Genomic DNA, 25,190 nt, shown 5'->3' with positions numbered 1-25,190 from the left:
GTTCCCGTCTGACTTCAAGAAGAAAGCTGTATTGTTTACTTCTGTTCCTCTCTTTTCTTATTCACAGTAAAGAATTTACAGCTATCAATTTTGATAGCATCAAAATTGTGTGTCAAAAGCTTGCTATCTGTCTGCTGTTGCTCTTTCCTGTATATTTTTGGCTTTTATCCTCTAGAGAGTGTGCAGTGATCTCTGCGGCCCCCTCTTTCCCACGTGGTAACCAGGTTTAGCTGTGGCTGCTGCCTTCCCGCGCAGAGCAGGGCTCTGTTAAATATGTTGGAGATGAATGGGAATACACTGGTTATGACTTTCTTTCCATGGCTCTCAATTTCTCTAAATTTCATACTGCATTCTGAGAGACAGATTTGGGAAAAGAAAAGGAGATGTAGAAGACACCTTGTAATACTCATGGCTTGGCTTATCTCCAAGGACTTAACTGAGAAGGAAAAGAGGGGAGCTGTGGCCGAGTTTATCGAAGTTCTGTTTGATTGATTCAGGGCCTAAGTTCCATAGCTATGAAGTGTTCATGTCTCTCTACCTTTGTCATGATTCTGTGCTTTTTATCAGAAGATTCGAGAAACCACAGCTTCCATTAAACACTTCTCTTAAAGTCATTCTCACAGCACAAAAAGTTAACAGCTTTTGTCCTTGCCCTAGAGGAAGGTTTCACCTCTGGTCCATGCCATTCTTTCCTGTTCAGGGTCTGGCCTCTGTACTTCCTCTTCCAGGTTGGGTCTGCTCTGTTTGAGGGGAGTGTTTTGCTGTTTTTCTCTCCTAGGCTTTGCCTAGGACTGAGGGCAGAAGCTTCAGAGTCGGGATAGGAAGGGGATCTTGACTGAAAAGCTTTTCTAGAGGGATTTTGGCGGCTAAGTAGCACCACGTTAGCCTTTCATTGTAATGTAATCCCCAAAATTTCTTTCAGTAGAGTGGGCCTGTGGAGAACTCCCTGTTTCTGTTGATGAATCTGTCATCCAGAGCACATCACAAATGTGCCATTTGAACTAAAAGACCAAGATGGTAGTGGAGTGATTCATCTCTAAGAGTACTGACAAAATTCCATGACAGATTTGGCTTTCACATAGCATAGGTAACACGGAAGAATGCATAAAGATCCAAAAATCAATTACAGTCACAAAGGTAGGGGCAGTGAGGACCAGTGAGAAATGCAAAGAGAACATGGGAGATAAATTCACATTGCACATAGGCTATATGATCTGAATACTGCGGTATGATTGAAAGTGATTACTTTTTCTGGAAGTTGGGGTTCATCTTTTATAATCTGGGGTCAATGGGATAAAGCACATTACACCCCATTCTCGCTGAACCTCACGAATACCCAACCTATCTGTGCTGAGTACAGACTAAGTCAAGGCAAACGGATGCAAAGGCTATCAGAAGAGAAATTCAGAGTAGGATCTTTCCTGCAAGTGACTGCCTTCGGCATTCAGTTCAGAGACATTTTTATGCAACAGGGTTAATCAAAGAACCAACCAAGTCTTAGAGACTTGATTCTGAAATGTTACTGATAATTAGCATATCTGGAGACCCAGTACTGCCACAGAGCTGCCTTTTTCAGGGAGAACCTCAGACAATACTTGGCGTCCAGGTACTTTATAACATTATAGAGACTGTTGTGTAATGCTGTGTTTGCTACTTTTCCTGGTAACTGTTCCAAACTAAATTCCTCTTAAAGTCATAGACCTCCAAGGGAGAAGGGGCAATCACTGATTTTAATGTGATGAGCTGTACGACATTTTTAATATGTAAGTCTTTTGGGATAATATATTTAAGAATTGTTTTTTAAAACACATTTTCTCTATATAATAAAACTGATACTGACTTATGTGGAAAATAGAACTCGGATGAAAACGGAGAAATAACCAAGAAACATTCATGCTTACCTTAAATGCCATGAACTTGTGATAAGGTTTAGGGGCCCAAGCATATATCTCTACTGCATTCTTTAAGGCAATCACCAAGAACTTGATCCTTTCATATTTAACTGAAGTATAAAAAAAAGTAGGAGTTTAGAAACCATGTCTAAACTTTTATCCAGGATTGTTTGTATTAATGAACATAAGCACCTGTCTTTATGTGTTTACAGTTGAGGGAGGTGCTCTTGGAACACGTTATTACTATTGTCATTGTTACTATAATCATTGGCATGCAAATTTAACTTCCTTTCGTGTACCTGGTTTATAGAATGCCAGAAGTTTTTGGGTTTATAGTAAAGGATTTTTCTTCATCTAAAGACAGGACTATTTCAGTTTAGACATGGATATTCAATTTGATAAGGACCTACACCATTTTCTTATGTTAGTTTGCCTGCATTTTATGCTTACTTGAGTGTAGTTATGACAAAATGTTGGAACAATTAACAAACTTGTAGAGGCATAAGCTTATCATGTATTATTATCTGCTTACTCACATTCAAATTATAACGATCGGGGGAAATAATTATTTATATTTCTGTTGAAAGTTGAGATGTCAAGGGAATGAAATGAGATAACCTTGTTCAGAAGGACCAAATCAGAAATGTTCAGAAGGCTAATGGGAGATATGTAGGTTAAACAGGAGGCAGACAGCCCCGTATTTTTGAAACACATTATCTCTTGCCACTTTATGGCTTTGTAATTACACAGTCCTAGTTTCTATAATAAAATCTGATCCCCAAAGTATTTGGGCTAAATAATTGTGTGTAAGTATATGTAATAAAATCTGATCACTAAAATATTAGGCTAAAATATATGTCAAATAATAGCAAATACTTCTACTTAAAGGAACTTCTAACAGAGTTTTCATAGCCATCTTTAGACGCAATCCTAAACGTTTTCCACAGTCACCCTTGAATTGGCCTGCTTCTTTCTGCAAACAATCTTCCATGAAGAAACCCACCATCCTCAAGAGAGTACCACGTGCAGACATGCAGCTGTCTGCTGCCTGGTGGGGATGGTATGGCTGTGTCTGATACTTTGCCACGCACTCAGACCAAGGTAAAAGAAAACTGCAGTTTCAGAGTATGACAAAAAAAAAAAAAAAAAAAAAAAGGATCAGATAATCCCAATTCCCAAACAAAAGCATCCGTGGAGCCTGAATGTCACCAGATTGCCGTGGAAAACATACTCCCCCATGTGGTCTGCCTTGTGAATGGTACTGTTCAGCATCCCGTCAGAGCCCTGCCTTCCTTCCACAATTCCTGCTCAGCAGGTTTCCTTGTGCCTCGCACCCTACTCCCGCTGGGAAGCTGTACAAACAGGCTGCGGTGATGCCTCTTACAGGCCCTTGAAGATCGGAATAGACTAAGAAGGCCAATGGCTCCTCCTGTCCTCAGGTGAGACATGAGTCTTTCTGCTTCCAAACTCAGGCTGAACCACCCCTTCTTCTTTGTCTTGAGTCTGCTGGATTTCTAACTGGAACCCCACCATCGATTCACTGGGTCCCCAGGCTTTTGGACTTGAATTAATTCACACAGTTGGCTCCCCTAAGTCTCCAGGTCCCCAACCGGAACATTTGGGGGCGGGCAGGACTTTTTAGTTTTCAAAGTTATGAGAGCCAATTCCTCATAATGAACCTCTGGCACTGTCTGCATTTTTCTGCCTCAGTTTCTATATACATACAGGGGGAGGGCTATTTTACCTCTAATAACGTTCTGTGCTACAGAGTGGGTGGAGCATATTTTCTGTGATAATGCCGCAATTATTGCAATGATCTTGAATATCTGACCTTCCTGCTTCCACTTCCTGTACCATCACACCTAGTTTGTCTAATGCTAGCCCTGAACTCAGGGTTTGTGAACTACCAAATGAGCTACGTTCTAAGCCCCGAGGTAAACATAAAATTGCCTTTCGAATTTTAAGGCCTTGTTGGATAGACTTTCTAAGGATCTAGTATTGTTTTTGAAAAGTCCCAAGATTCTCTGATCTGAAACTATTTTATATATTGTTTGTTAAATTTCTTATAACCTGGGAATTTTAAGGCCTGTCTCATTTCTTCTATAGTTAAATAGCATCATTGTGAGCTTTCTTTTTGAGTAGCTCTACTAGGTTCTCAGGATAATTTGAAGCTGTATGTCAATGCTTCTTGTCTAGAAGATGTTCTTTATTCTCACTCTGGTATGTTCTTCCATCTCTACTTACTATTTTCTCTCTTACTGAAGCTCATATTTTGGATTGATAATTTCCTCCTTTTAAAAAAAGGTTATTGATATTTCATTGTTGTTGTAGGAGGTGATGGTGCATGTGCATGTGGTTGTGTGCACACAATTGTGTGCCGATGTCATGGAGGCCACGAGGACGTCAGATCACCCTGGAACTGGATAGATAGGTATGTTTGTGAGCTTCCTAGACTAGGTGCTGGGAACTGAACTCCATCCTCTGGAAGAGCAGTAAGTGCTCTTAGCCCTGTGTTTTCTCTCCTGGTAGGGAGTGGGTGAAGTCCTGTGTGAATGTGGGCGTGGCCATGTCAAAGATCATAGATCTCCAGACTCATGAGAACAGCAAAGCCTCCCCTCCCCCAGGTCAGGCGCAGGGAACTCACAAAGCCTTCCCTTGGCCCATTTGTGGATGCTGGTAGCGTGTACAGAAGATGATGGCTGCTTCCTCTTCTGGGATAGTTATAGTCTGAGACTGCTTCCCTAAAGAGACCTGTAGGGAAACCTGCCTCCTTGTTCATCTGTACGTATTAACTTTGCCTCCTCCTTTAGCCGTATACAATAAACCTGCTCCCTAGATTGAGACTTACAGGAGCCATGTAAAATGAACACGGACACTAGAGCATCTCCATCACAGGGCATAATGCACACGAGCTGAGCTTTTTTTGTGTGTGTGTCTGTTGTTTCTTCATTCCCTGTCAACCCAGTTGGGGCAGCTGTGCAGGTCAAGGTAGATCCTCATTTTGTTTTCAGCTCCCCTTCATAGGTAAGTCCTCATTCTCATTTTTCTCATCTTTATTCCTGCTAAGATAGTTTTAGTCTTTCACTGACATAGCCAACTCTACTCCATCTTTAAAAATACTCCTATTCTTTTATTGAAACACTTTTTTTTTTCAAATACTTGTAAAATGTAGTTTCTTTTCTCTTTCCTGAAATTTCCCCCATGCATCATTTTCTGACATCCTTACCTCCTGTTTGTTCCTCCTTCCTGCTCATGAGATCTACCTATCTAGGCTCTGGTAGAAGCAGGCTAATCAGCCACTAGCAGTTACTTTGGAGAAGTAAGGTAGGGAGCTTCCCCCCAGGACTTGAAATGTTAGTATCTGTAGTTTCTCCTAAAGATAAACTTTTCAGTCTCCCTCTTGGGAGTATAAACATGCAGCCAGCATTTTGGGAGCTTTGCAGGGGAAGGCTGGTCTATGTATGTGTGTGTAGGCGCAGGTATGTGCCCTCCCAGGTCTTTTTGCCATCACCCTGGCTGTGCAAACTCTTCCCCTATTGCTGCAGGGCTGAGGACAGTGGCCTGCCTGTGGGGGAAGGGCCTGGCTCTTGAGGACTTTTAACTTTTCTGCTTTTCAGCAATCCTATTTTCAGCTCTGTTGTGCACCTCTGTACTGTGGTGTTCCCTGGGTTTCTGGTCTTTCTGGGCTCTGTGGAATAGATGGGTAATTTTGATAATGTTCCTCCCTGTAGATTAAGAATCCAGTATCCTTGATCTGCTATAGCCAACCCTAGTCACACTGTTACTCTTGTCCAGTTTTATGGCCATCTCTTATTTTCTGCCTTCTCTTCTTTTGATTCTTGGAGAATCACTGCCTTTTTTTTTTTTTTTAACTATTTTATTGTTATTTTGGGGGACTCTGGAAGAAGTACATATAAATATTCAAACTGGAGTCTAGCATTTTCTCCAAATGTATTCTTTGAGTTTCACCAATCTGACTTTTGGAAGAATAATTCAAGTATTTTCTGGGGTCCAGCAACATTTTCAACTGGTGAGACATAAACTGAGAGCAGATAAGATGTCCTGAATAAATTTAACCAAACAACTGGGACTGAGTATCAAACTCTGCTGCTGAGCTGAGACTCACCAACTTTGTAATGGATGCAGCCTTCCAAGTCCCCAACGGTGACCCAGCCCTGCTTCTTTTCCACTTCCGGGTCGTTGTGCAGTATTCTGTTTCTTAACCATGAAAGATAGTAAACACGGAGCTTATTCTTCTTTCCTGTTGGAACAACAGAGTTTTAATTTCAAGCTCTGTGACAGCCTGCTCTCTCTTCCCTCCCTCACCTCTCCTGGACTCTTGCTGCTATCGGTGTTGTATCTGTGGGGGATGAACAACCAGCGTGCTTAGATCTTCCTCACTGTCACTTCTGTCAGCACTTGTAAAGATAGTCCCTAGTATTTCGGCCAAACCCACAAATTCCACTTTTTACCTTTAAGCAATTTCTTATTTGAGCAAGTTGGTCTGCGGAACTTGATAAGTTCTAACTCTAAAACAGAGTTCCAGAACATTCTAGATTTAATCTTGAAGGAGCGCCGGCAAACAGGCATTTTAGCCTACTTATGTGCACCTCTCCTCCTCTCATTTTCTCTCCCCTCTCTTTACCTCCTCTGTTACATCAACAATTGTTAGCAGTTTTGTTTAATTGGTAAGACAAAGGAATTTAACAGAAGACAGAAACAAATTCAGTAAAACGATCTGAGTTTAGAGGATGGTATTAGACAAAGTGACACTGCTGAGGTCATTAAAAAGAGAAGTAAATAAAAACATCAAAGATGTGGACTCGGAATTCAAAAAAATGGTTGAAAGTTCACTTTGGTAAAGCGAATAAGACCATTCTCAGGATGATAAAATAGCAGCTTGAAGTTATGAAAGACTTTATAGAGAGCAAAATGCATCCATTCCACTTGATTATCTGAGTACCACAGGGAAAATGAGCGTTTCTGTGGCTCTTCCTTAATGAGAAATTTGAGCTTATGGATTTTATTTCTCAGATATTTTCCCACTGACTTTAAAGAGGTTTTATGTTCTACAGATGGGCTATGTACTAGAAGAAGAGACTTCGTGAGGGCATCCCTCACTGGCTTGACAGAGAGGCGCACTGAGACTTAACTTGCGGGAGCACAGCACAGCTGCTGTTCACTGGTGCCAGTGGAAGCCTAGAGCCCAGGTGCTTAGGACAACGACAGCAACCATTGCTCCATCTTCCTGTGCCAACAAGGCCTGAGCAGTTCAAGATTCTTCCTTCTCACTTTTATTATCTCTTTTCTCACTTTATGGTTTATGATAAGAGGAACCTGTTATATCCTGAAGGATGAAGACTTGTCACAAGCAGCAAAAGAGGTGACCTTGAATTTTCTGGTAGCACTTCCATTTTAGATAGATGACAAGACAGATGTGTGGCTTCAGTTTTGATTTGGGAGTGTAGTAATCAAAAAAGCAATTAACCAGAAACAAAGACCACATAGAACTCAATTCAAATCATAGTACAAGAACAATTTACTTGCTAACCTTTTTTTGCAATGTTGAAATTCTAAATACTTGGTACAGAGGTAAAAAAGAGGGGATTATGGGGCAAGAGACTGCATTCTTCTCAAAGCATAAGCACACCTGGAGAGTTAAAATTTCATCTTCAAAGTTCAACCCAGAAGTCCTTGTGTGCTCTTTTTGCACAATAAAGATGAAGAATAGAGCTCATAAACTAAGTTGCCTGATAGGAATGTACCAGAGCCACCAATATTGAATGCCTGCACCTTGTTCCAGAGATTCTGACCCTAGTCTAAGGAGCAGTTTTGGTTTTCACATCTTTTGAGTGGTTCTAACACAAAAGTAGTACTTGATTTCATAGCTGATGAAGTAAATAGGAGGAGGGTGATTTATTCAAACACTATCAGGAAGAAAAAAAAAACCTTCTCATCAATAAACAGACTCCAGTGCATTTTTCATTTGTTAGTATTGAGGCTTATTTGTTGTCTAACAAAGTCTTTTCCCCATTGTAAAAACATAACAGTAAGGATGTCGCCCTTCCACCCTCTTTGTAGAACTGTTTTCCCACTAGTTCAATCGTCCTTAAGACATCAGTGGATTATAAGCAGACGATTTGAGAAAAAAGACTAAAGAAACTTTTGCTTGCTAATTCTTCTCCCAGAGGTCTACATTTTGATAGTCTCCATCTGAGAATATGATAGTAACGGCAGGACTGACAGCTTAATAATCCTTGCTGAGGGGTCTTTCCTGAGACTCATACTCCAACCAAGTACCATACATGGAGATAACCTAGAACCCCCACACAGAGGTAGCCCATGGAAGTTCAGTGTCCAAGTGGGTTCCATAGTAATGGGAACAGGGACTGCTTCTGACATGAACTGATTGGCCTGCTCTTTGATCACCTCCCCCTGAGGGGAGAGCAGCCTTACCAGGCCACAGAGGAAGACAGTGCAGCCACTCCTGATGAGACCTAACAGACTAGGATCAGAAGGAAGAAAAAGAAACCCTTCCCTACCAACGGACTTGGGGAGGGGAGTGTGTGGAGACGGGGGAGGAAGGGAGGGATTGGGAGGGGAGGAAGGAGGCAACTAGAGGGGGGATACAAAGTAAATAAAGTATAATTTAAAAAAAAAACCTTGCTGAGTCTTAAAGGAGGTGAAGTCCAAAATGCACAGCTTCTTCTGATACTCAGGTTTAAAGCACAGGTAAGTCTTCCTCAGAGGCCAGATCCTCCAGCATTACAAATGCATGTGGGTGATCTCCCCTCAGCTACAGTGTTGTACATCTCCTGAGGTTTGCTGGGCAGAGACCAGGGTGTCACCTGCCCACCTGGGCATACCTGGCGGTCAGGTCAGCTTAGCAACATACCTGATATCGTCACAAGAACATTCAGTCCTTCCAGCACATCCATCTGCTGAAATCGCCTCCGGTTGATCAGGTTGTAGACTTTGCCTTGGCCACTTCTGTCCAAAAGCATCAGGCCGTTTTCGGTTCCCACCAGAAGGTTTACACCTGCAAATTTAAGAAGCACTCAAGGACTGACTTCTGAATGGGCCTTACCCAGGTTGACCTGGATCCCTGCAAAAGCCCAGAGAACTGTTTGGTGCTAATGTAAAAAAATAAATAAATAAAAATAAAAATGCCTAAGTAGATAAGATGGTAAACAGTGTAGAGGCGGAAGGTACAGCTCACTAGTTACATCACTGTTCCTCTGGTAACGGAACTACAGTTTCACCATATAAAGTGAAGGCAGCAATGCATCACTCCTATCCACTACACTTAGCCCAGAGAGTGTTGCCAAATGGAACCTTAGGTAGAGATGTGCGGATAAGCAAATTTCCTCATTCCCCCTTTATGGAGGGTCTCCTCTTCCTTGGTGATCCCTGTATATGCAACTTCTTTCTTCCTATTCATTCAATGATTTCTAAGACAGCTAATCTATCCACCTTCAAAATACAAAGGGTTCTACTTACACACACACGCACACACAAACTAATGGTTCTGCTCTCGTCCAGGAAATGATAAGCCAGATCACAAGAGGCTGAGTCATAGAGATACTGATTTTAAAGAGTTCTCAGTTACCTAGTTCTACCCCAGCACACCTGTAAGCAGACCTAAACAATTAGTCGTCCAGTTACTAAAATGTGCCTATGTCAAGAGATTCACTGTGCAGTACATCTTGAACATCTCTTGGTATACATCTGTATTCTGAAAATGCCAAGCCCTACGACATTAATTGTGGTTATTTTGATCTCCAAACTTCACATTCCTACTACAGAGCCAGTGTAGTGATAATTTTGGTTTCTTAAAAAACCCAGTTATGTTATGTGAATATGTTTTTGTTTTCTTCCCAGCTGTGGGATATGGGATGGCTTCAGATTGTCCACAGCTGCTAACTTTGATTTGTCTCATGCTCTAGGAGGGATGTGATTTTTGCCGGCGGCTGCAGATAGTTTACAGATAGTTTACAGGAATTTGGGGGACTCTTGAGAAGGTATACGTGTGAGGGCCCCAGAGAGGGCCTGCGGTAGCAGCTGCTCCCCCTGCCTTTGCTATTGCTGTATCGCTGTTTAATGGATTGCTGGTTGGTGGTATTCTGATGACCAACAGTGGACTTGCTCCAAGGAACCTGATGCTCCTAGTCAGCAGCAATTAGTCTAAAGAGTTCTACAGCTGCTTTCCCTTCTAACTTTCTTTCTCACCTACCTAGTGTTGGAGAGCTGAAAGAAAGGGATTGGGGTGGAGAAGTGTGGTAGATATAGGAATCCAAGTAAAGTAGCTAAAAGACCTGGCTACAGCTGTGGTGCCTCACATGAACAATTCCCAGGGTTTCTTCTTCTTCTTTACTGACATGGCAAATGTCTTTAGCCATATAAAACTATGATGTCCCAATCCAAGCCTAGTGATGGAGACGGGTTCAGATGGACCACATCCTGATCTTCCTATGATGATGTGAGTAACAGAGGTCAAGACTTGGACAAAGTCTCCCCACACCTATACTGAGTATGAACCTAGCTAACATTTACAGATTGACTTGATGAGAACGTCACACTGATGTTTTCAACTGCAAAGAAAAAGGCTCATCATTTGCTGTTCCTTTCAAGTTTTACCCAGTTACTGCTGATGGTGTGGCCTTGGGCAAGTCACTAAAATATGCTGGGCTTATTTTTGAGATGTGAGATAAGGCAATGCCATTAGACCCCTGGCAGGATACTACTTGAGTCACAGAGAAAACATGTGGGGTGCCATGTTTTCTCTACTATAGTGTTGTTCTGTGGTTGCTATGTGCCCATCCCTCTACTTGTCATCTTAAATAGCAGGTCTTTCTACAGATAATTTACTTTCCATCACTCCTCAGGCCACATCAGTTGCCAACAGCTATGATTCTCCTAGTGTGTTCTGATGATAGGAGCCAAAGTCTAACACTTGAAGCTAAACTGACTAATGAGTGGAAAAACAAAACAATAAACAAACAAACAAACAAACAAAAAACGACCCACATACCCCACAGAGCTGCACAAAGTATTTCTGAGTTGAAGCGTTTCTTGTATTTTCTGATTTCCGGTGTGTCACTATGAGGGCGAATGTTTGTTGGGTTCACATTTACCACTGAAATCTTCCTTGCTTCATTGAGTTTGGCCTGTTCTTGCCTAAGAAGTTCGCTAGTAAACAGAGCTTTGAGAAAAAGAATGAGAGATGTTAGTAGCGTCTAAACAGGCATCCAGTGGAAACATGGAGGAAGGGCTTGGCTTGGGGTGTGTTATAACAAAGGCACAGGAACCATAACCTATACCAATTTCACACCCTTAGTAGGCCTTCAAAGCATGTCATTCACAGAAGCAGTATTTTATCCATTAGCAAAACAGACTTAGGGGCACTTTTTTGGATGGTGTAGAAAGTTAACACTAATCTCACAGAAACAAACATGCCATTCCCGTAGTAATCACAAGCAAGGAACGGTTCCTTTTTGAGAACCCAGATAAGCTGACTTCAGTGGTTAGTGAGTTGCAGAAGGCAAAGGAGCAAGGCCATCCTCTTAGCCAGACCTGCGAGGGATGCACATGCCTGGAGCTCAACACAGCTCAACACGCATTTATGGAGTGTTCAGCACCACGCTACTTGGAGCATAGGATTATACCCAGAAACTGTTTCTGTGAAATATGCGGTACGTTTGGAGATCGTTGTGGGGAGGCTTTTCCTAGCATCCTGGGATACCTCTGGTTTTCTTCCAGAAACATAATAGAAAAAAAATTGGGAAGAGGGGAGAACAAAAAAAATTTGCTTTATGAATTCCACAAAATAATAAAATTTAAAATGTCTTTATCTTAAGACAGGGCACGAGAAATAAGTGGTGTAGCCACTGACTAGAGTTCTGTCATGGGGCTGTACCGGAAAGGAAACTTGTTTCTAGAACACCGGGACCAGCTCGCCTACCAGCAGCGGATGACTCGTCATCCTCTTCATCTTCATCAGTGGGGGATGTCTGGTACACTCTGGGGTCCACGAAGGGGGTAAAGGAGGCTTTGGTGCTGCTTCCCATGCCATACTGATTGAAAAGCAAGAAGGAGAATCAGTGCTGCAGCAACAGGGGGCGCCGACATGGTTTCGCTCGCTCTTGACAGGGACTGCAGACTCCTATGCTGTCCTGTTCCCACTCCAACCCCTGTACAAAGCACGGACCTCTGTCTGGGCTCTCCCAGTTTTGGGACTCTCCAGACACTCTGTGTGTTGTGGGGGAGGGGGATAGGGGCTTCACTAGTGATCAGACTAAGGGTTTTCAGAAAGAAAATTACATCAAATTGGCAAGTGGCACCTTAGTATCTGTATTACTGTTGTTGGTCATTCTGCGTACAGAACTTATTTCATCATGCTTTGACCAAACGGTCTTAAGGAAAGCAAAATCTAAGGCATGCTGCCACAGCAACAATCCATCCCGGAACAGTCAGCTCAAGGGATCCCCTTGTGGAAGGCAGCCTGTGGGCCCTTCCAATCCGGCCTGAGGATGCTTGTGGACCTGAATTTGATCTAACAGCTTTAAACGCTTTAATCAGAGATTATTTATCCAGGGATTGATGCTTCCTTCCCTTGGTGGCTTAAAAGGACGCTGACATCACATGCTTTATGTGAGGATTTGGATGCAGCCACTGAGTTTGTATGCAATATACCTTGAGGGCTTACTTTAAACAAGCCCTAGAGGCTTAGAATATCATAAAGGCATGAAGTCAGAAGCAGACTACAGAAATAGATTCAGCATTAGCATTTGGTGTCATAATGTAATTGAATTTTGTCAAAAAAGGTGCTAGAACTATTTGCTCATTTGGTCTGTTATCTTCTTTCCTTCTACAGTACTGATCTTGTGTATGTGTCATGTGGACATGTGGGGGTCAGGGGTCCCTGTCAGGTGTCTTCCTTGACAGCTCATCTACCTTATTTCTTGAGACAGTCTTTGATTGAGCTCAGAGCTCATCCATTTGGCCTGGCTGGCTGGCTATGAGACTGTTTCTGCTCTCCACCTCCTCTGGTGCTGGCCTAAAGCCATATGCCATATCTGGCTTTTTGCAAGCATGCCAGGGGGTCAGAACTCAGGTCTTCATGGTTGTGAGGTAGCCACTTCACTGAAGAGCCATCTCCCAAGCTCATCCTTTTTATATCACAAATGCACCAGTGTTCAACATTATAAGAGACCTTTGTGCGATTCCTGCTTTAGGCATGCATTTTTAGTTTTCTTATTAGATTTTTATTTAAAAACAAATCAACATTCCTAAGCCCTAATCATATAAGGACAAACTTGTAAATATCCAATTTGATTCACAAAGATCCTGTTTAATTCCCTTTAAGACTTTCCCTCTATCCTTTGGAATCAACTTCCTTTCATCCTCCTCTGGGTAGGAACCCCTCCCAAAAGCACCACTTTTGCATATTTCGAAGTCCAGAAAGGAGATGGTAAGATAGTTCCTCTTAGAACTGTGACAGCAGCAGCATTTGAACCGAAGTTCTGTTCTTCGGGGGCCTGTTCTGTGGGCAGATAGAGGTACTGATAGAGGACGTCAGGTGAAATCATCTGCCCACACCGCATTGAAGCAACAACAGGATGCTGAGCTTTTCAAGATGCTCTTGCCCTTGAGGCCTCTTCAGAGCATGAGCATCTCAGAAATTCAGTGGGTAGTATCAAACCCACCGGTGCTCTATAAAGATGTTGAGGGCCTTATGTGTGAATCTCAGGCCTACCACAAAATATGACACAGCCTTGAATTCATCCAGTGATGTCTCAGAACTGCCTGTGCTCCCCCAGACACTCCTAGGACTGCTTCCATATGGGAAAGAGATCTTATTTTATCTTCCTGGTGCAATCTGAAGAGCCAATCTCTTATCCATTAAACAACAGGGACCCTGTTGTTCATAATCATTTCAACTTTGCTTTAGTCAAGTCAAGCTTAGGTTGACTAAATCAACACAAATATGAATCACGACTGTTAGCTTTGAAATATCAGTACTCTGTAGCTTGTCCCGTGGTTTTGTGTCCCAGGAGGGCCGAGTTCTGGCTCAAGCACTGTCATAAGCTAGCTGTATGTTCTGGACAGGTCATTTAACCTAACTTTCAACACTCTCAAGTCCCATCCATAATACAAGGAATTGGGCCAGATAATAAATGAGAACTTTTTGTTGTTTTATCTATGGTTTCTCTAAGTAGTGGTATAAGCAGCTCTATAGCAGAAAGCAACTGAACACGTTTCAAAGAGTGGGGCAAAGCCTGATTCTTCACGATGTCAGTGTGTAGAACCCCAGGGAGAGAAACAGATCTCTGATGGCTACTGCCTGGTACCTACTTCAGCCCCCGTGTCCATCTCCTGGGGGTGGGTGGAGACACGCCCCAGTCCCTCGGTGGGAGTCCCAGCTGGCGAGTGGCTCTGCTGCACAAGGTCTGGGAGATTGATGTGACCGGCGAAGCCGTTGCTGTCAGTGTGGCCAGATCGTTTCTTCTCTTCAGCCGTCTGAGGGATTCAATACACAGGGGCCATTAGAGAGAGAGAGCGAACTGAAGAGTGATGTCACTGTACACATTCTACACTGAGCAGGTTCCAAACTGATCCACCAGGGAGGATAAGATGGGGCACAGATCGATACTTGCCACAAATGCAATGGACTCCAAATTGATTTACTGTGGAGTTTAGGATGGTAACATTGAAATTCCTACTTTGCCTAAGAAAATAAAGACAGTAAGCCTTGTTAATATTTAGGGAAGTGGACTGACTTTCAGGTCTTATGCTACTGCATAAGGGATGTTACAAGATGGAGGCAGCCAGGACCAGACCCGCCAAGTTTCTCTTCTGGTATGTGTGTACCAGATAATTGGATTTACAGACCATATTGTCAGAGTATATTGAAACAATTGCTCAAATCCATCTGAAAAGCATTAGGGTGAAATGATACCCACCCCCAAAGACCCTCCATATTTCAAGAAAATGCTGCTGTTATTTACCCAACTCATAGGGTTCTTTGTCATTTATGAGGTCAAAACAATAACTGATCACACCGGACAGGAATCCCAAATCACTGAAATGATCTAGTAGATTATTTGAAAATAGGGACTTCCATCTTCTATCGATAATGTTCACCCTTTCAGCAAATAACTGCTGCTCCTTGTGAGGAGATAAAGTCCTTACGACTGAGGAAGTATTTGAAGTATTGTCTACGGCATTTCTTTTAGACACCCTCTCAAGCTAATTTATAACGTGGGGCTGGAAAGACGGCTCGGTGGTTAAAAGCGCACAGTGCTCTTGCAAATGACCTCAGTTCAGTTCCCAGCACCCACACTGGGCTGTGTACAATTGCCTGTAACTGCAGCTCGAGGGACCCCAACATCATCTGGATTCTGTGTGCACCTGCACTCCTGTGCACACATCTACCCACATATACATATAGCTAAAAAGACTCTTTAGAAAGGTACTTTATAATACACAAATGGATGCAGTGGGGCGGAGCCATACACATGCACTGTGAATATGTGCTAAAATTGTTATTGATAGGAGGGCAAGAGTCAAATGTTTCAAAACCACTCGTGTGGAGATCAGTACCTTCCCTAAATCCAAGGGAATAAAAAGGATTAAAAGAAAACCTCCAAAGCCAGTGCATGTACTTGGCTAGTTTTGTATTTGCCTTTTGCTCCTATCTAAGCATAACTTAGTACCCACAGATCAACCATTCTCCATGTCCTTCACTCTCGGCTCCGCCCCAGCCTCGGGCACCTCCCATTCTACTCTCAGCCTGTATGAGATCACTGTTTCGGTTTCCGGATATGAGAGAGGTCATGTGTATTATTTCACTTGATATGATGTCCCCCAATACCATCCATCCATCATGTCATGAATAACAGGAGTCCACTCATTTAGGCTGAGGGGTCTTGCATTGTACCTATGGATCATTTTCTCTCTCCATGTAGAAGGTGATGGATGCAAAGGTAGTTTTCACCTGTTGGCAGGTGTCAATAGTGCTGACATAGGAATGCAGACAGCACTTTGCCTATTGATTTCATTTGCTTTGGACAGTGTCCCAGCAGTGGGCCTGATGGATCAAGCGGTAGTTCTATTTTTAGTTACTCAATGCCTTCATATAAAAAAAATATGCAGAGTCCCTTTCTCCACATCTTTGCCAGCACTTGCTACTTTCAGCCTTTTTGGTGATAGTCAGTCTAATTTATTTTTTGACTTTCATTTTGGTTTTGATTTACATCTCAATGACAACTAACGATCTTGAATATTTTTCCGTGTGTCCAGTAGCCATTTACTCTGCTGGGCTTACAGACAGGAGGCTTCCGTAATTCCTGAGAGGCTTCACCTAGAAGCTGATGGAAATAGATGCAGAGCCACAGCTAAGCATTAGACAGAGCTCGGGAAGTCACATGAAAGAGTTGGGGGAACAATTAAGGGAGCTGGAGGGGTCAAAGATTTCAAAAGAAGACCTGCAGTTAACTAAACTGGGTCTGTGGGGGCTCACAGAGACTGAACCACCAGCCAAAGAGCATGCATGGACTGGGCCTAGGCGCCCTGCATATTTGTAGCAGATGGGCAGCTTGGTCTTCATGTTGACCCCCCAACAACAGCAGGGAGCAGGGAGGCCTCCCTTTGCATCCCGTTCCCCTAACTAGGCTGCCCTGTCTGGCCTCAGTGGGAGAGGATGCGCCTAGTTCTGCAGCAACTTAATGTGCCAGGGTAGACATCATGCTTACAGACAGGACCTCTGAGAAGGAGAGGGGAAAATGGTTGTGTGTGTGTGTGTGTGTGTGTGTGTGTGTGTGTGTGTGTGTGTGATGGGAAAGAAAAGGTGCTGCAATCAGGATGTAAAGTGAATAAATGCACTTCAAAAGAAATCCATGATGCTCAATTATGAATTATTATTTTTCTATTGAGGTTTCGGAGTTCCTTCTATATTCTAGATGTAAACACACCGGCGAATAGTTTCCCTGTTCGGTAGATTGTCTCCATTACTACCGATGTCCCTTATGTGCCTAGTGCTGCCCTTCGACTCAGCATGTAACTAGTTTCCTTAGGGCAGACCCAAGTAATGATTTCCCCTCTGCTTGTTTTCACACTTCCTTTCCTTCTCCTCCTCATCTCTTAGCTCAGCATTGCTAAATACTGGCTACGTATGAAACAGTTTTCTTGACACAGAACGGCTGGGGATGTGGCAGATATGTTCCCCATCCTCTGGAGTTGTTATTGGCAAGAATGCTTGTCATTTCTTTAGTCACCTCATTGGTCCAGCATGATGTTTAATATTCATCATCAACCCACCTGGATTTGGAATCACCTAGTAGACTCATCTCTGGGTGGGTTTATGAGGGTCTTTCCAGAGAGTTTTGACTGGGGAGCGAACCACCCCCCAAACAAGTTCTGGGTGACCAGTCTGAGAAAAGGGGGGGAAGGAATAGGAGAGTCTGATGAGCACCCACCCCCCATACCCTGTTTCCGGACTGTAGACACCATGGAACCAACTGCCTCCCCCATCTACCATCACCTTCCCCACCGTGACACACTGTGTTTCCTCATGCCCTGAGCTGGCTTCCCCCAGACTCTGTCTTGAAGGTACAGGAGTGTATTCTCACCTGCTCTTGCCTCTGTCTGGAAATGCAAGTAGCCACTTTGGTGCGTATGAGACAAATAAAAAAAACAAAACCAAAAATAAGAAAACAAAACAAAACAAAACAAAACACAAAACAGAAAAACCAAAACAACAACCAAAACCCTCCAACATTCCAAGAGGGTGTGATTCACCCATAAGAAAGCTTGAGAGATGAGCGCTGAGCTTAGTGCCATCTGCTTCCTGCACTGCAAACTGCCCCAGTAGAGTCCTTTCCTCAGTCATTTTGTCACAGCCTTATCGGGAGCCCACATGGGTGCATATTCTCAGTGTTGGGCATTTCATCTTTGATGTGACATTTAGGGAGTTCAGCTCTCATCCATCTTAGTGTTCTTGCTTTTTATGTGCACTAAACAGTTTTTCCCTCCTTCCAACTTCCGTTCAGTACTGAAAAGCCTTCTGACATTTTCCTCTGATTTCCCCAAAGCATAAATCACACCTTGTCACTTTAGAATTTTTCAGTGTCTCCTGTGTCTGTGGCATTTTCTCCCACTGGTTATTAAGGAAAGACTTGAAGGGCTAGCTAGGGACGTATCTCAGAGATGGAAGAGCCTGAAGCAATGACCCTTGAATCTGCCCACTTCTGAGTCATCGTCCTTGGTTCAATCAGCCAGCATCTTCTCATCAAATACCTTCTGTGTGCTAGGCTCTCTCCTGGGAATACAAAGGAAACTGAACAACAGTCCTGCTCTCTTGAACCTCATTAAGAGGATCCTAACCTCCCCGATTCTGATAGCCGTACCGTTCCCCCTAGAGTGAGCACAAACTTACTCTGTACTGTAACATATGCCAGGTACTGTTACTGTTGAATGCTCTGCCCTGTGTGCTGTTGAGTGATCATAGGAGCACTGTGAGCTGGCCTTCATCAGCCTTACAGATGGAGACAGCACAGTGCAGGACAGCACAGTGAGGCATTAAGTCTCGGCTGTCTGGTGGTGTCGTGCAGTGGCTCTGGGATGCGCTGTCGCACCATGAGAGCCCTACTATCACAGCTTATTGGACCAGGAGTGGAAACCCGTGACAAGTGGGACCAAGTTCCCAGTAAAATGGACCATGTAGATTGGGAGATGTGGAGCAATCTTTGCCAGCAGCTCAGCTGGGCTATGGTGAAGATCTTATAATGGAACAAGAAGAGATGAGAACACCTGTTTGCAGACAGGGAGGAAAGGGGTCTGTGAAGAGAACAGGGAAGGGAGGAGGCAAGCAAAGGTGAGGGTGAGGAGAGTGCACATGGAAGCCACCTAATCCCTTGTGGCTTTTTAGCTTCAGGTTCCATCTCTACTCAGGCATCACACTGACTTTACCTTGGGTTCCTTCCATGGAATATGCATGCAGCTTGTGAATTTCAACTCTTCTCTGTGTGTTATCTGCAACTCTCCATATTCCCCCTTAAACTCTGTAAAAGTGTGTTCTTTCTTTTTTATTTATAATAAAGGGAGGCTTCATGGTACACACTAGTGTTCTCATTTAGTTGGGTAGGCAGCTAGATAGTGGAGATGGCATGCATAGCTTCAGGAAAGTACTATGAGCAGAGGGCCACTGAGCCCCAGAAAAGGCTTCTAGAAGAGAAAGCTGAGGCAGAAAGGAATGGGAAGGAGTAAGAAAAGCAGAATAGCATTTCCAGGCGATGGGCCACTGCAGTCAAGATGGCTGGCGAGGGCTGACATGGCACACTCTAGCAGAGTAAAAATGGTTTCATGGAGGTGTAAGATCAGACAGGGGAAAGCAGGGGGCTAGCACCCAGGGTGTGCACCCCAGTGGCACTTTGGGTGTGACACAGCATAGGTAGTACGGCTAGCATATAGAGCTTTCTTTTGTACTCATATAAGAGTGAGTTGAATGAGTCCCTGATATCAATCAACCCTGTGGAAGTGAACTTACACTTAAGCTAAACCTTATCATAATAGGTTTGTCAATTTTGTTTTCTTTTCCTGTAGTCTGAACTAAGTTTTTAAAATACATGTGTTTTAACAGATTTTTTTTAAACCTTAAAGCTCATTTGGTGGTTAATTTTATGTGCCAACTTAACTGAGCCACCAGGTTGTCCAGATTAAACATTATTTCTGGGTGTGTCTTACATTGTTTTTTTGAGCATCAACAAGAAGATGAGCTTTTGAATTGATGGAGTTGGCAGGTAGATTATCATTCCTAAATTGGGTTAGCCAAAACCAAGAGGTCCAGAATATAACAAAGAAATTGTGTAAATAAATGTGTGTGATACATGTGGGGTGTATTTGTGAATGTGGGCTCACATGTCATAGTAATGCCTACAGAGGTCAAAGAATAACCTTGGTATTGGTCCTCACTTTCCAGCCTATCTAGACAGTCTCTTGCTGGCCAGTACTGTGTAGTCCAGGCTATCTGAACACAAGCCTCTGGGGATTCTCCTGTCATTGCTTCTAATTTCACTGTAGAGGCACTGGGATTATGTATGCAAACTATCAGTTCTGGCTTCTCATGGATTCAGGTTCTCATCCTTGTGTGGCAAATGCATTTTACCCACTGAGCCATTCCCAGAGCCCACAACTTGCCTCGTCCCAGTCCTGCTCACCATGGGAGTTGGGACATCTTATCTCATCCTTATCCCCTTCTGCACTAGGATTCATAGTACCACAGGTGCAGGGACCACTGGATTTCTTGGCCTCCATAACCACACAAGCCATTTTCTCATACTCTCGCACTCTCTCCCCCATCTCTTCTCCTCTCTGCTCTCTTCTCATCTCCTTTTATCTGGAGTATCTTGATTAACACAGTTTGTTATTTTAAGACCCCATACTTTGGGGCTGAAGAGATGCCTTACGAGATAAGTGGTGGCCTTGCAAGCCTGAAGACCTGAGTTCAATTCCCAAGATTCATGTTAATTCTAGGGTTTGGGAAGCAGAGACAGGTAGACCTCTAGGCTTGCTGGCCAGGCAGCTTAGCTTACTTGGCAAGACCCAGGTCAGTGAGAGACCTTGTCTCAATAAAGAAAAAGAGGTTGACACTTGGGGAAAGATACCCAAAGTGGTTCCTTGGCCTCTTTATGTATGCAGACATATGTGCTCATACTTACTTGTACATACAATAAACAAGACAAAACAAACAAACTAAAAACCTACACTGGTAAAAGTGGAATGTGGAAAGTGAGAAGACAAATGGTCCACGGTTTCCTCAAGGAGGTCAGCTTCACACAAGATACAGGGGCCTATGATTTTGAGGTGCTGGTGGTCATGGTCATCAAATGCTGGGTGCTTTCCATAATATGGTAATATGGACTGACTGGGTGCTGTTCGCAACTGGAATGAGTGCGCAGCTCTAAATGTCTCCGTGTAGATAATGACTCTTGTAACACTCATGTTAGAAACTTGGCTGTTTCTACTTGGGAGAGTAGAAGAGCAAGTCACTCTAGAACGCCGTCTCTTGTGTGGTAAGCTCTCTGGATAGTAACCCCCTCCCCCTGTATTAAAATAACCCATTCACGGCTCTGGGAGTTTTATATTCCAGCACCACACAAGGCCAACCCTGGCAGCCAAGTCCATTCTTCATCGAAGGCATATGTGAAAGCCTTCTTCAAAGTCTTCTTGAAAGATTTGACAGGGCCATGAAATAAATCCGAGCAAGATGCTTTGTGAGCTGGTAGTCTAGCTACAGCCACACTGCCGGTTTTACCTCAAAGGCCTTGTTTTTTTCAAAACCACAGTTTCTTTCTTCCTCACAAAAATGAGAGGCTCTCTGCCTTTCTGGAGAGCAAAGTCTGTGACTGGAGATTCCTAGCCCTGTTATTTGAAGAGAGAGAATGCTTTAGAGGGAAGAGTGGGTTGTGATAAGAAGCCAGAGGGGACTGGATTTTATGGTGATAATGAAAATAGTTAACTTTTATCAAAGACATTTATTAAGTAGCCCATTTCATGTTGTCAATCATCTTACAAAACATATGCTGCTATTTATGAATGGTTTGTTGTGTGTGTAGTGTCTACAATTGATGCAATCCCTTGATTTCTGTCCGTTTTATGAGTTGTGTCAGTCTCCTCACAACCCAGAGCCTGCCAATTCTGGCTAGTCTAAGTAACCAGCTTGCTCCAGGGATTCCCTGTCTCTGCCTCCAGAGTGCTGGGACTTCAAGTGGCCGCCACACCTGCTTGGCTTTTTGTGGGTTCTGGGGATCCAAATTCCCGTCTTCATATTGTATGGCAAGCTCTTTATCCACTGATACATCTCTGTAATCTATTTAGGAAATTTTACAGAGGATAAAAACAGCTGTAGGGAAAGATGTGGTGACATTTCCCAATGTTGCTTGCCATTATTTTCTCAAACTCGCATGAAATGAGATGAGAAGATGGGTTCCCATTTCTTGGGGGGCATTTCAGGTTCATAAAGATACCATTGGAAGCACAGTGGAAGGACAGGTGACAGGAACATGTGATTCCCATCAAATGAAATCATGTCCCCAAAATTAATGAGCAAAAAAAATCTTCCCAAGGGCTGGAGAGAAGGCATAGCAGTTAAGAGCACTGGCTGCTCTTCCAGAGAACCTGGGTTCCATTCCCAGGATTCACATGGCAGTTTACAACTGCCTACAACCTCAGAACCAGCGGATCTAACACCGTCTTCTGGCCTCTGTGGACATTAGATATGCACCTGTTACACAGACCTACATGCAGGTTGTATGTATAAAGATACGTATAGAAATAACTGAACAAAAAAATTAAAAAACCCTCAAAATCCAAAGTTGAAAATACATGCCAAAGGTATGCTTTTTGGTTGATTTCTGTGTTTCTTTGTTCTCTAGGGCCAATAGTTCACTGTTTTTGTTTTTTTTTTCAAAAGTTAATTTAATGAGATAGGAATATAGCACAGTTTCTTGGAACTATTGAGCATTTTATATGGAATCCATAAGGATGAAACCATGGGGGAAGAGGCTCACAAAACCACCATTGCTGTTAAGAGGCCATTCATTTCTGTTTTCCTGGTGTTGGGAACATCTGTGTTTTCAAGTTTATGTCCCCAGACTCAGATTTTATATTCTGATTTGCATAGTTCGTATTGAAGAATTGGGACTAATGCCATTAAGTCACTCTGCAGAAACTTGGGAGGACACAAACAAGAAGAAGCCAGACGATTAAAATCACTCAAGTGCTTAGAAACACAGGTTCCTATCGTTAGCTAGCATATTTCCATTATATGTTATACGCACTCTATGTAAAAGTTTGAACAGAAAACCCACTTTAGTTCTGCACTTCCTTCTGACAGCTGTTCCACCGACTCACCTCTCTGATCATCAAGGTTCCTTCTCTTGAAATACTGCTGCCGAAGGTGTCCGCATGAGGAGCCTCCAGCCCGTGCGTCCCTACCATTCCCATGTTGTACTGCTCATTGCTTCCTGGAGCCCCTGTGGGTCTGCGATGGGAAGAAACAGTAGTCATGGCATGGCATAAGTTTAGGGAAATACCATTTCCTGTCACCACTTGATATTGTGGAAAATGTACATGACATAACATGTGCCATTTATATTATTTGTGTGATTACTGCATGACTTTAAGGACATTCTGTATGAATGTTTCTAGATTGGGCTTTCTGTTTCTGCAGCATCTTATTTTTCCACCCTATTCTCAACTCAGACTGTGAGAGCTTTCTGCTCCCCAAGAAAATAATGGAAAGAGTGTTCCGGTAGATGAGGTGCTACTGACTTCCTCCCAGTCCATGGCCTTCTTGACAAAGGGGAACCTTGACATACTTTTGTACCTGCTGTTTCCTCTGCTTGGCTCTTGGCTGGCTCCTTCTCCTTCCTCTACTTTTATTCCAGGAGACAGTTTATCTAAGACACTGTCCTAAAACCTGTCTATGTCCAATCCCACCAGCCTTCATAAGTCTTTAACAATGCTTACTGCCATTTTTAATTCTTTAAGATTGGTCTCTATCTCTATCTCTGTGTATGTTTGCATGTGCACAAGCATGTTTGCATGCCATATCATGTGGGGGAAGCTGGAGTTGGGTTTTATCCTAAGGAAATCCATCTGCTTCCATTGAGACAAGGTTTTTGACCTGGAACTCACCAATTAGGCTAGGTCAATTAGGTCAGTGAGCCTCAGGAATCCTCCTGTCTCTGTTGTCCCAGAAGTGGGATTAAAAGCATGTGTCACTGTATGGCAGGTTTACATAGATGTTGGATGTTGAACTCATGGGTCCTCATGCTTCCCCCTAGTCCACAACCTTCTTGACAATTGAGAACCTTGATCTACTTTTTTGTGCCTGTTTGTTTCCTCTGCTGGCTCCTTCTCCTTTTTTTTTTTAATTCCAAGAAATAATTTATTCACTTTACATCCCAGTTGTAGCCCTCTCACTCTTCTCCTGTTTCTACCCTCCCTCTCTCTTCCCCCCATGCCTGTTCACTAGTCCTTAAAGAAAGGGGAGCTCTCCTCCCTTACCATCTGACCACAGACTATCAAGTTTCATCAGGACTGCCTGCATCCTCTTCCTCTGTGGCCTGGAAAGGCTGCCTGCCAGGGGGAAGTGACTGAAGACCAGGCAACAGAGTTCATGTCAGAGATAGCTCCTGGTTACCTTACTAGGGGACCCACAAGGAAACTGAGCTGCCTATAGGCTGCATCTGAGCAGGGGGTTTAGGTCCTCTCCATGCATGGTCCTTGGTTGGTGCATCAATATCCTCAGGACCCTCTGGGTCTAGATATGTTGGCTCTGTAGGTATTCTTGTAGAGCTCCTTTCCCCTTCTGTTCCTCTATCCCTACACTCTTCTGTAAGTCTCGCTGTGCTCTGCCCAAAGTTTGGCTGTGAGTTTCAGAATCTGCTTCCATTCCCTGCTGGGTGGAGTCTTTCAGAGGACATCTATGGTAGACTCCCATCCTGTTCCCTCTCTTCAGCTGCTTCTGGTGTCTAGCCTATTTTCCCTTCTGAATGAGAATTAAGCATCCTCCGTAGGAGCTTCCTTGTTATTTAGCTTCTTTAGGTCTGTGGATTGTAATATAGGTTATCCTGAATTGTATGACTATCATCTGCTTAGAAGTGAGTATAGACCATGTGTGTCTTTCTGGTTCTGGGTTACCTTACTCAGGATGATCTTTTCCAGATCCATGCATTTGCCTGCAAATTTCATGATGTCCTTGTTTTTAATAGCTGGATAGTATTCCATTGTGTAGATGTACCACAGTTTCTTTAGCTGTTCTCCAGTTGAGGGACAGCTGGGTTGTTTCCAGTTTCTGGCTATTATGAATAAAGCTGCTATGAAGATAGTTGAGCAAGTGTCCTTGCTGTATGTACCTTTTGGGTATATGCCCAGGAGTGGTATAACTGGGTCTTGAGGTAGAGCTGTTCCCAATTTTCTGAGAAAGCACCAGATTGCACTCCCACCAGCAAGGGAGGAGGGTTCTCCTTTCTCTACAACCTCATCAGTATGTGTTGTCACTTGAGGTTTTGATCTTAGCCATTCTGATAGGTGTGAGATGGAATCTCAGAGTCATTTTGATTTGCATTTCCCTGATTACTAAGGATGTTGAACATTTCCTTATGTGTTTCTTGGCCATTTCTTTTCCATGTAAATCTCATAGCAACAATTAAATACAATAATTTCTTCTGCCAATATATTCTTTCAGATGCTTATGTGGTCACTTCTAGCAAGTCCAGTTTTTTTCTGGGTCGT

The 25,190-nt window shown here is 43.3% G+C and overlaps 1 protein-coding gene across 7 annotated transcripts in view; it reads right to left on the bottom strand.

The window, feature by feature from the left end:
- Tnik (TRAF2 and NCK interacting kinase) overlaps positions 1-25,190 on the bottom strand; it is a 427,262-nt gene that overhangs the window by 10,546 nt on the left and 391,526 nt on the right. For all 7 annotated transcript variants that reach the window (XM_060378161.1, XM_060378162.1, XM_060378163.1 and 4 more), the window contains 7 exons: positions 22,803-22,932; positions 14,247-14,411; positions 11,854-11,965; positions 10,924-11,094; positions 8,788-8,931; positions 6,019-6,153; positions 1,902-2,002 (listed from right to left, as the gene is read on the bottom strand). In XM_060378161.1, the coding sequence (XP_060234144.1) occupies positions 1,902-2,002; positions 6,019-6,153; positions 8,788-8,931; positions 10,924-11,094; positions 11,854-11,965; positions 14,247-14,411; positions 22,803-22,932 (958 nt within the window). The remainder of the gene's footprint in view (positions 1-1,901; positions 2,003-6,018; positions 6,154-8,787; positions 8,932-10,923; positions 11,095-11,853; positions 11,966-14,246; positions 14,412-22,802; positions 22,933-25,190) is intronic.

Source organism: Meriones unguiculatus, chromosome 2 (assembly GCF_030254825.1).
Source record: "Meriones unguiculatus strain TT.TT164.6M chromosome 2, Bangor_MerUng_6.1, whole genome shotgun sequence".
NCBI lineage: Eukaryota > Metazoa > Chordata > Mammalia > Rodentia > Muridae > Meriones > Meriones unguiculatus.
Note: the sequence above shows the minus strand (reverse complement) of the source record. Positions and strands in the feature narration are given on the sequence as shown.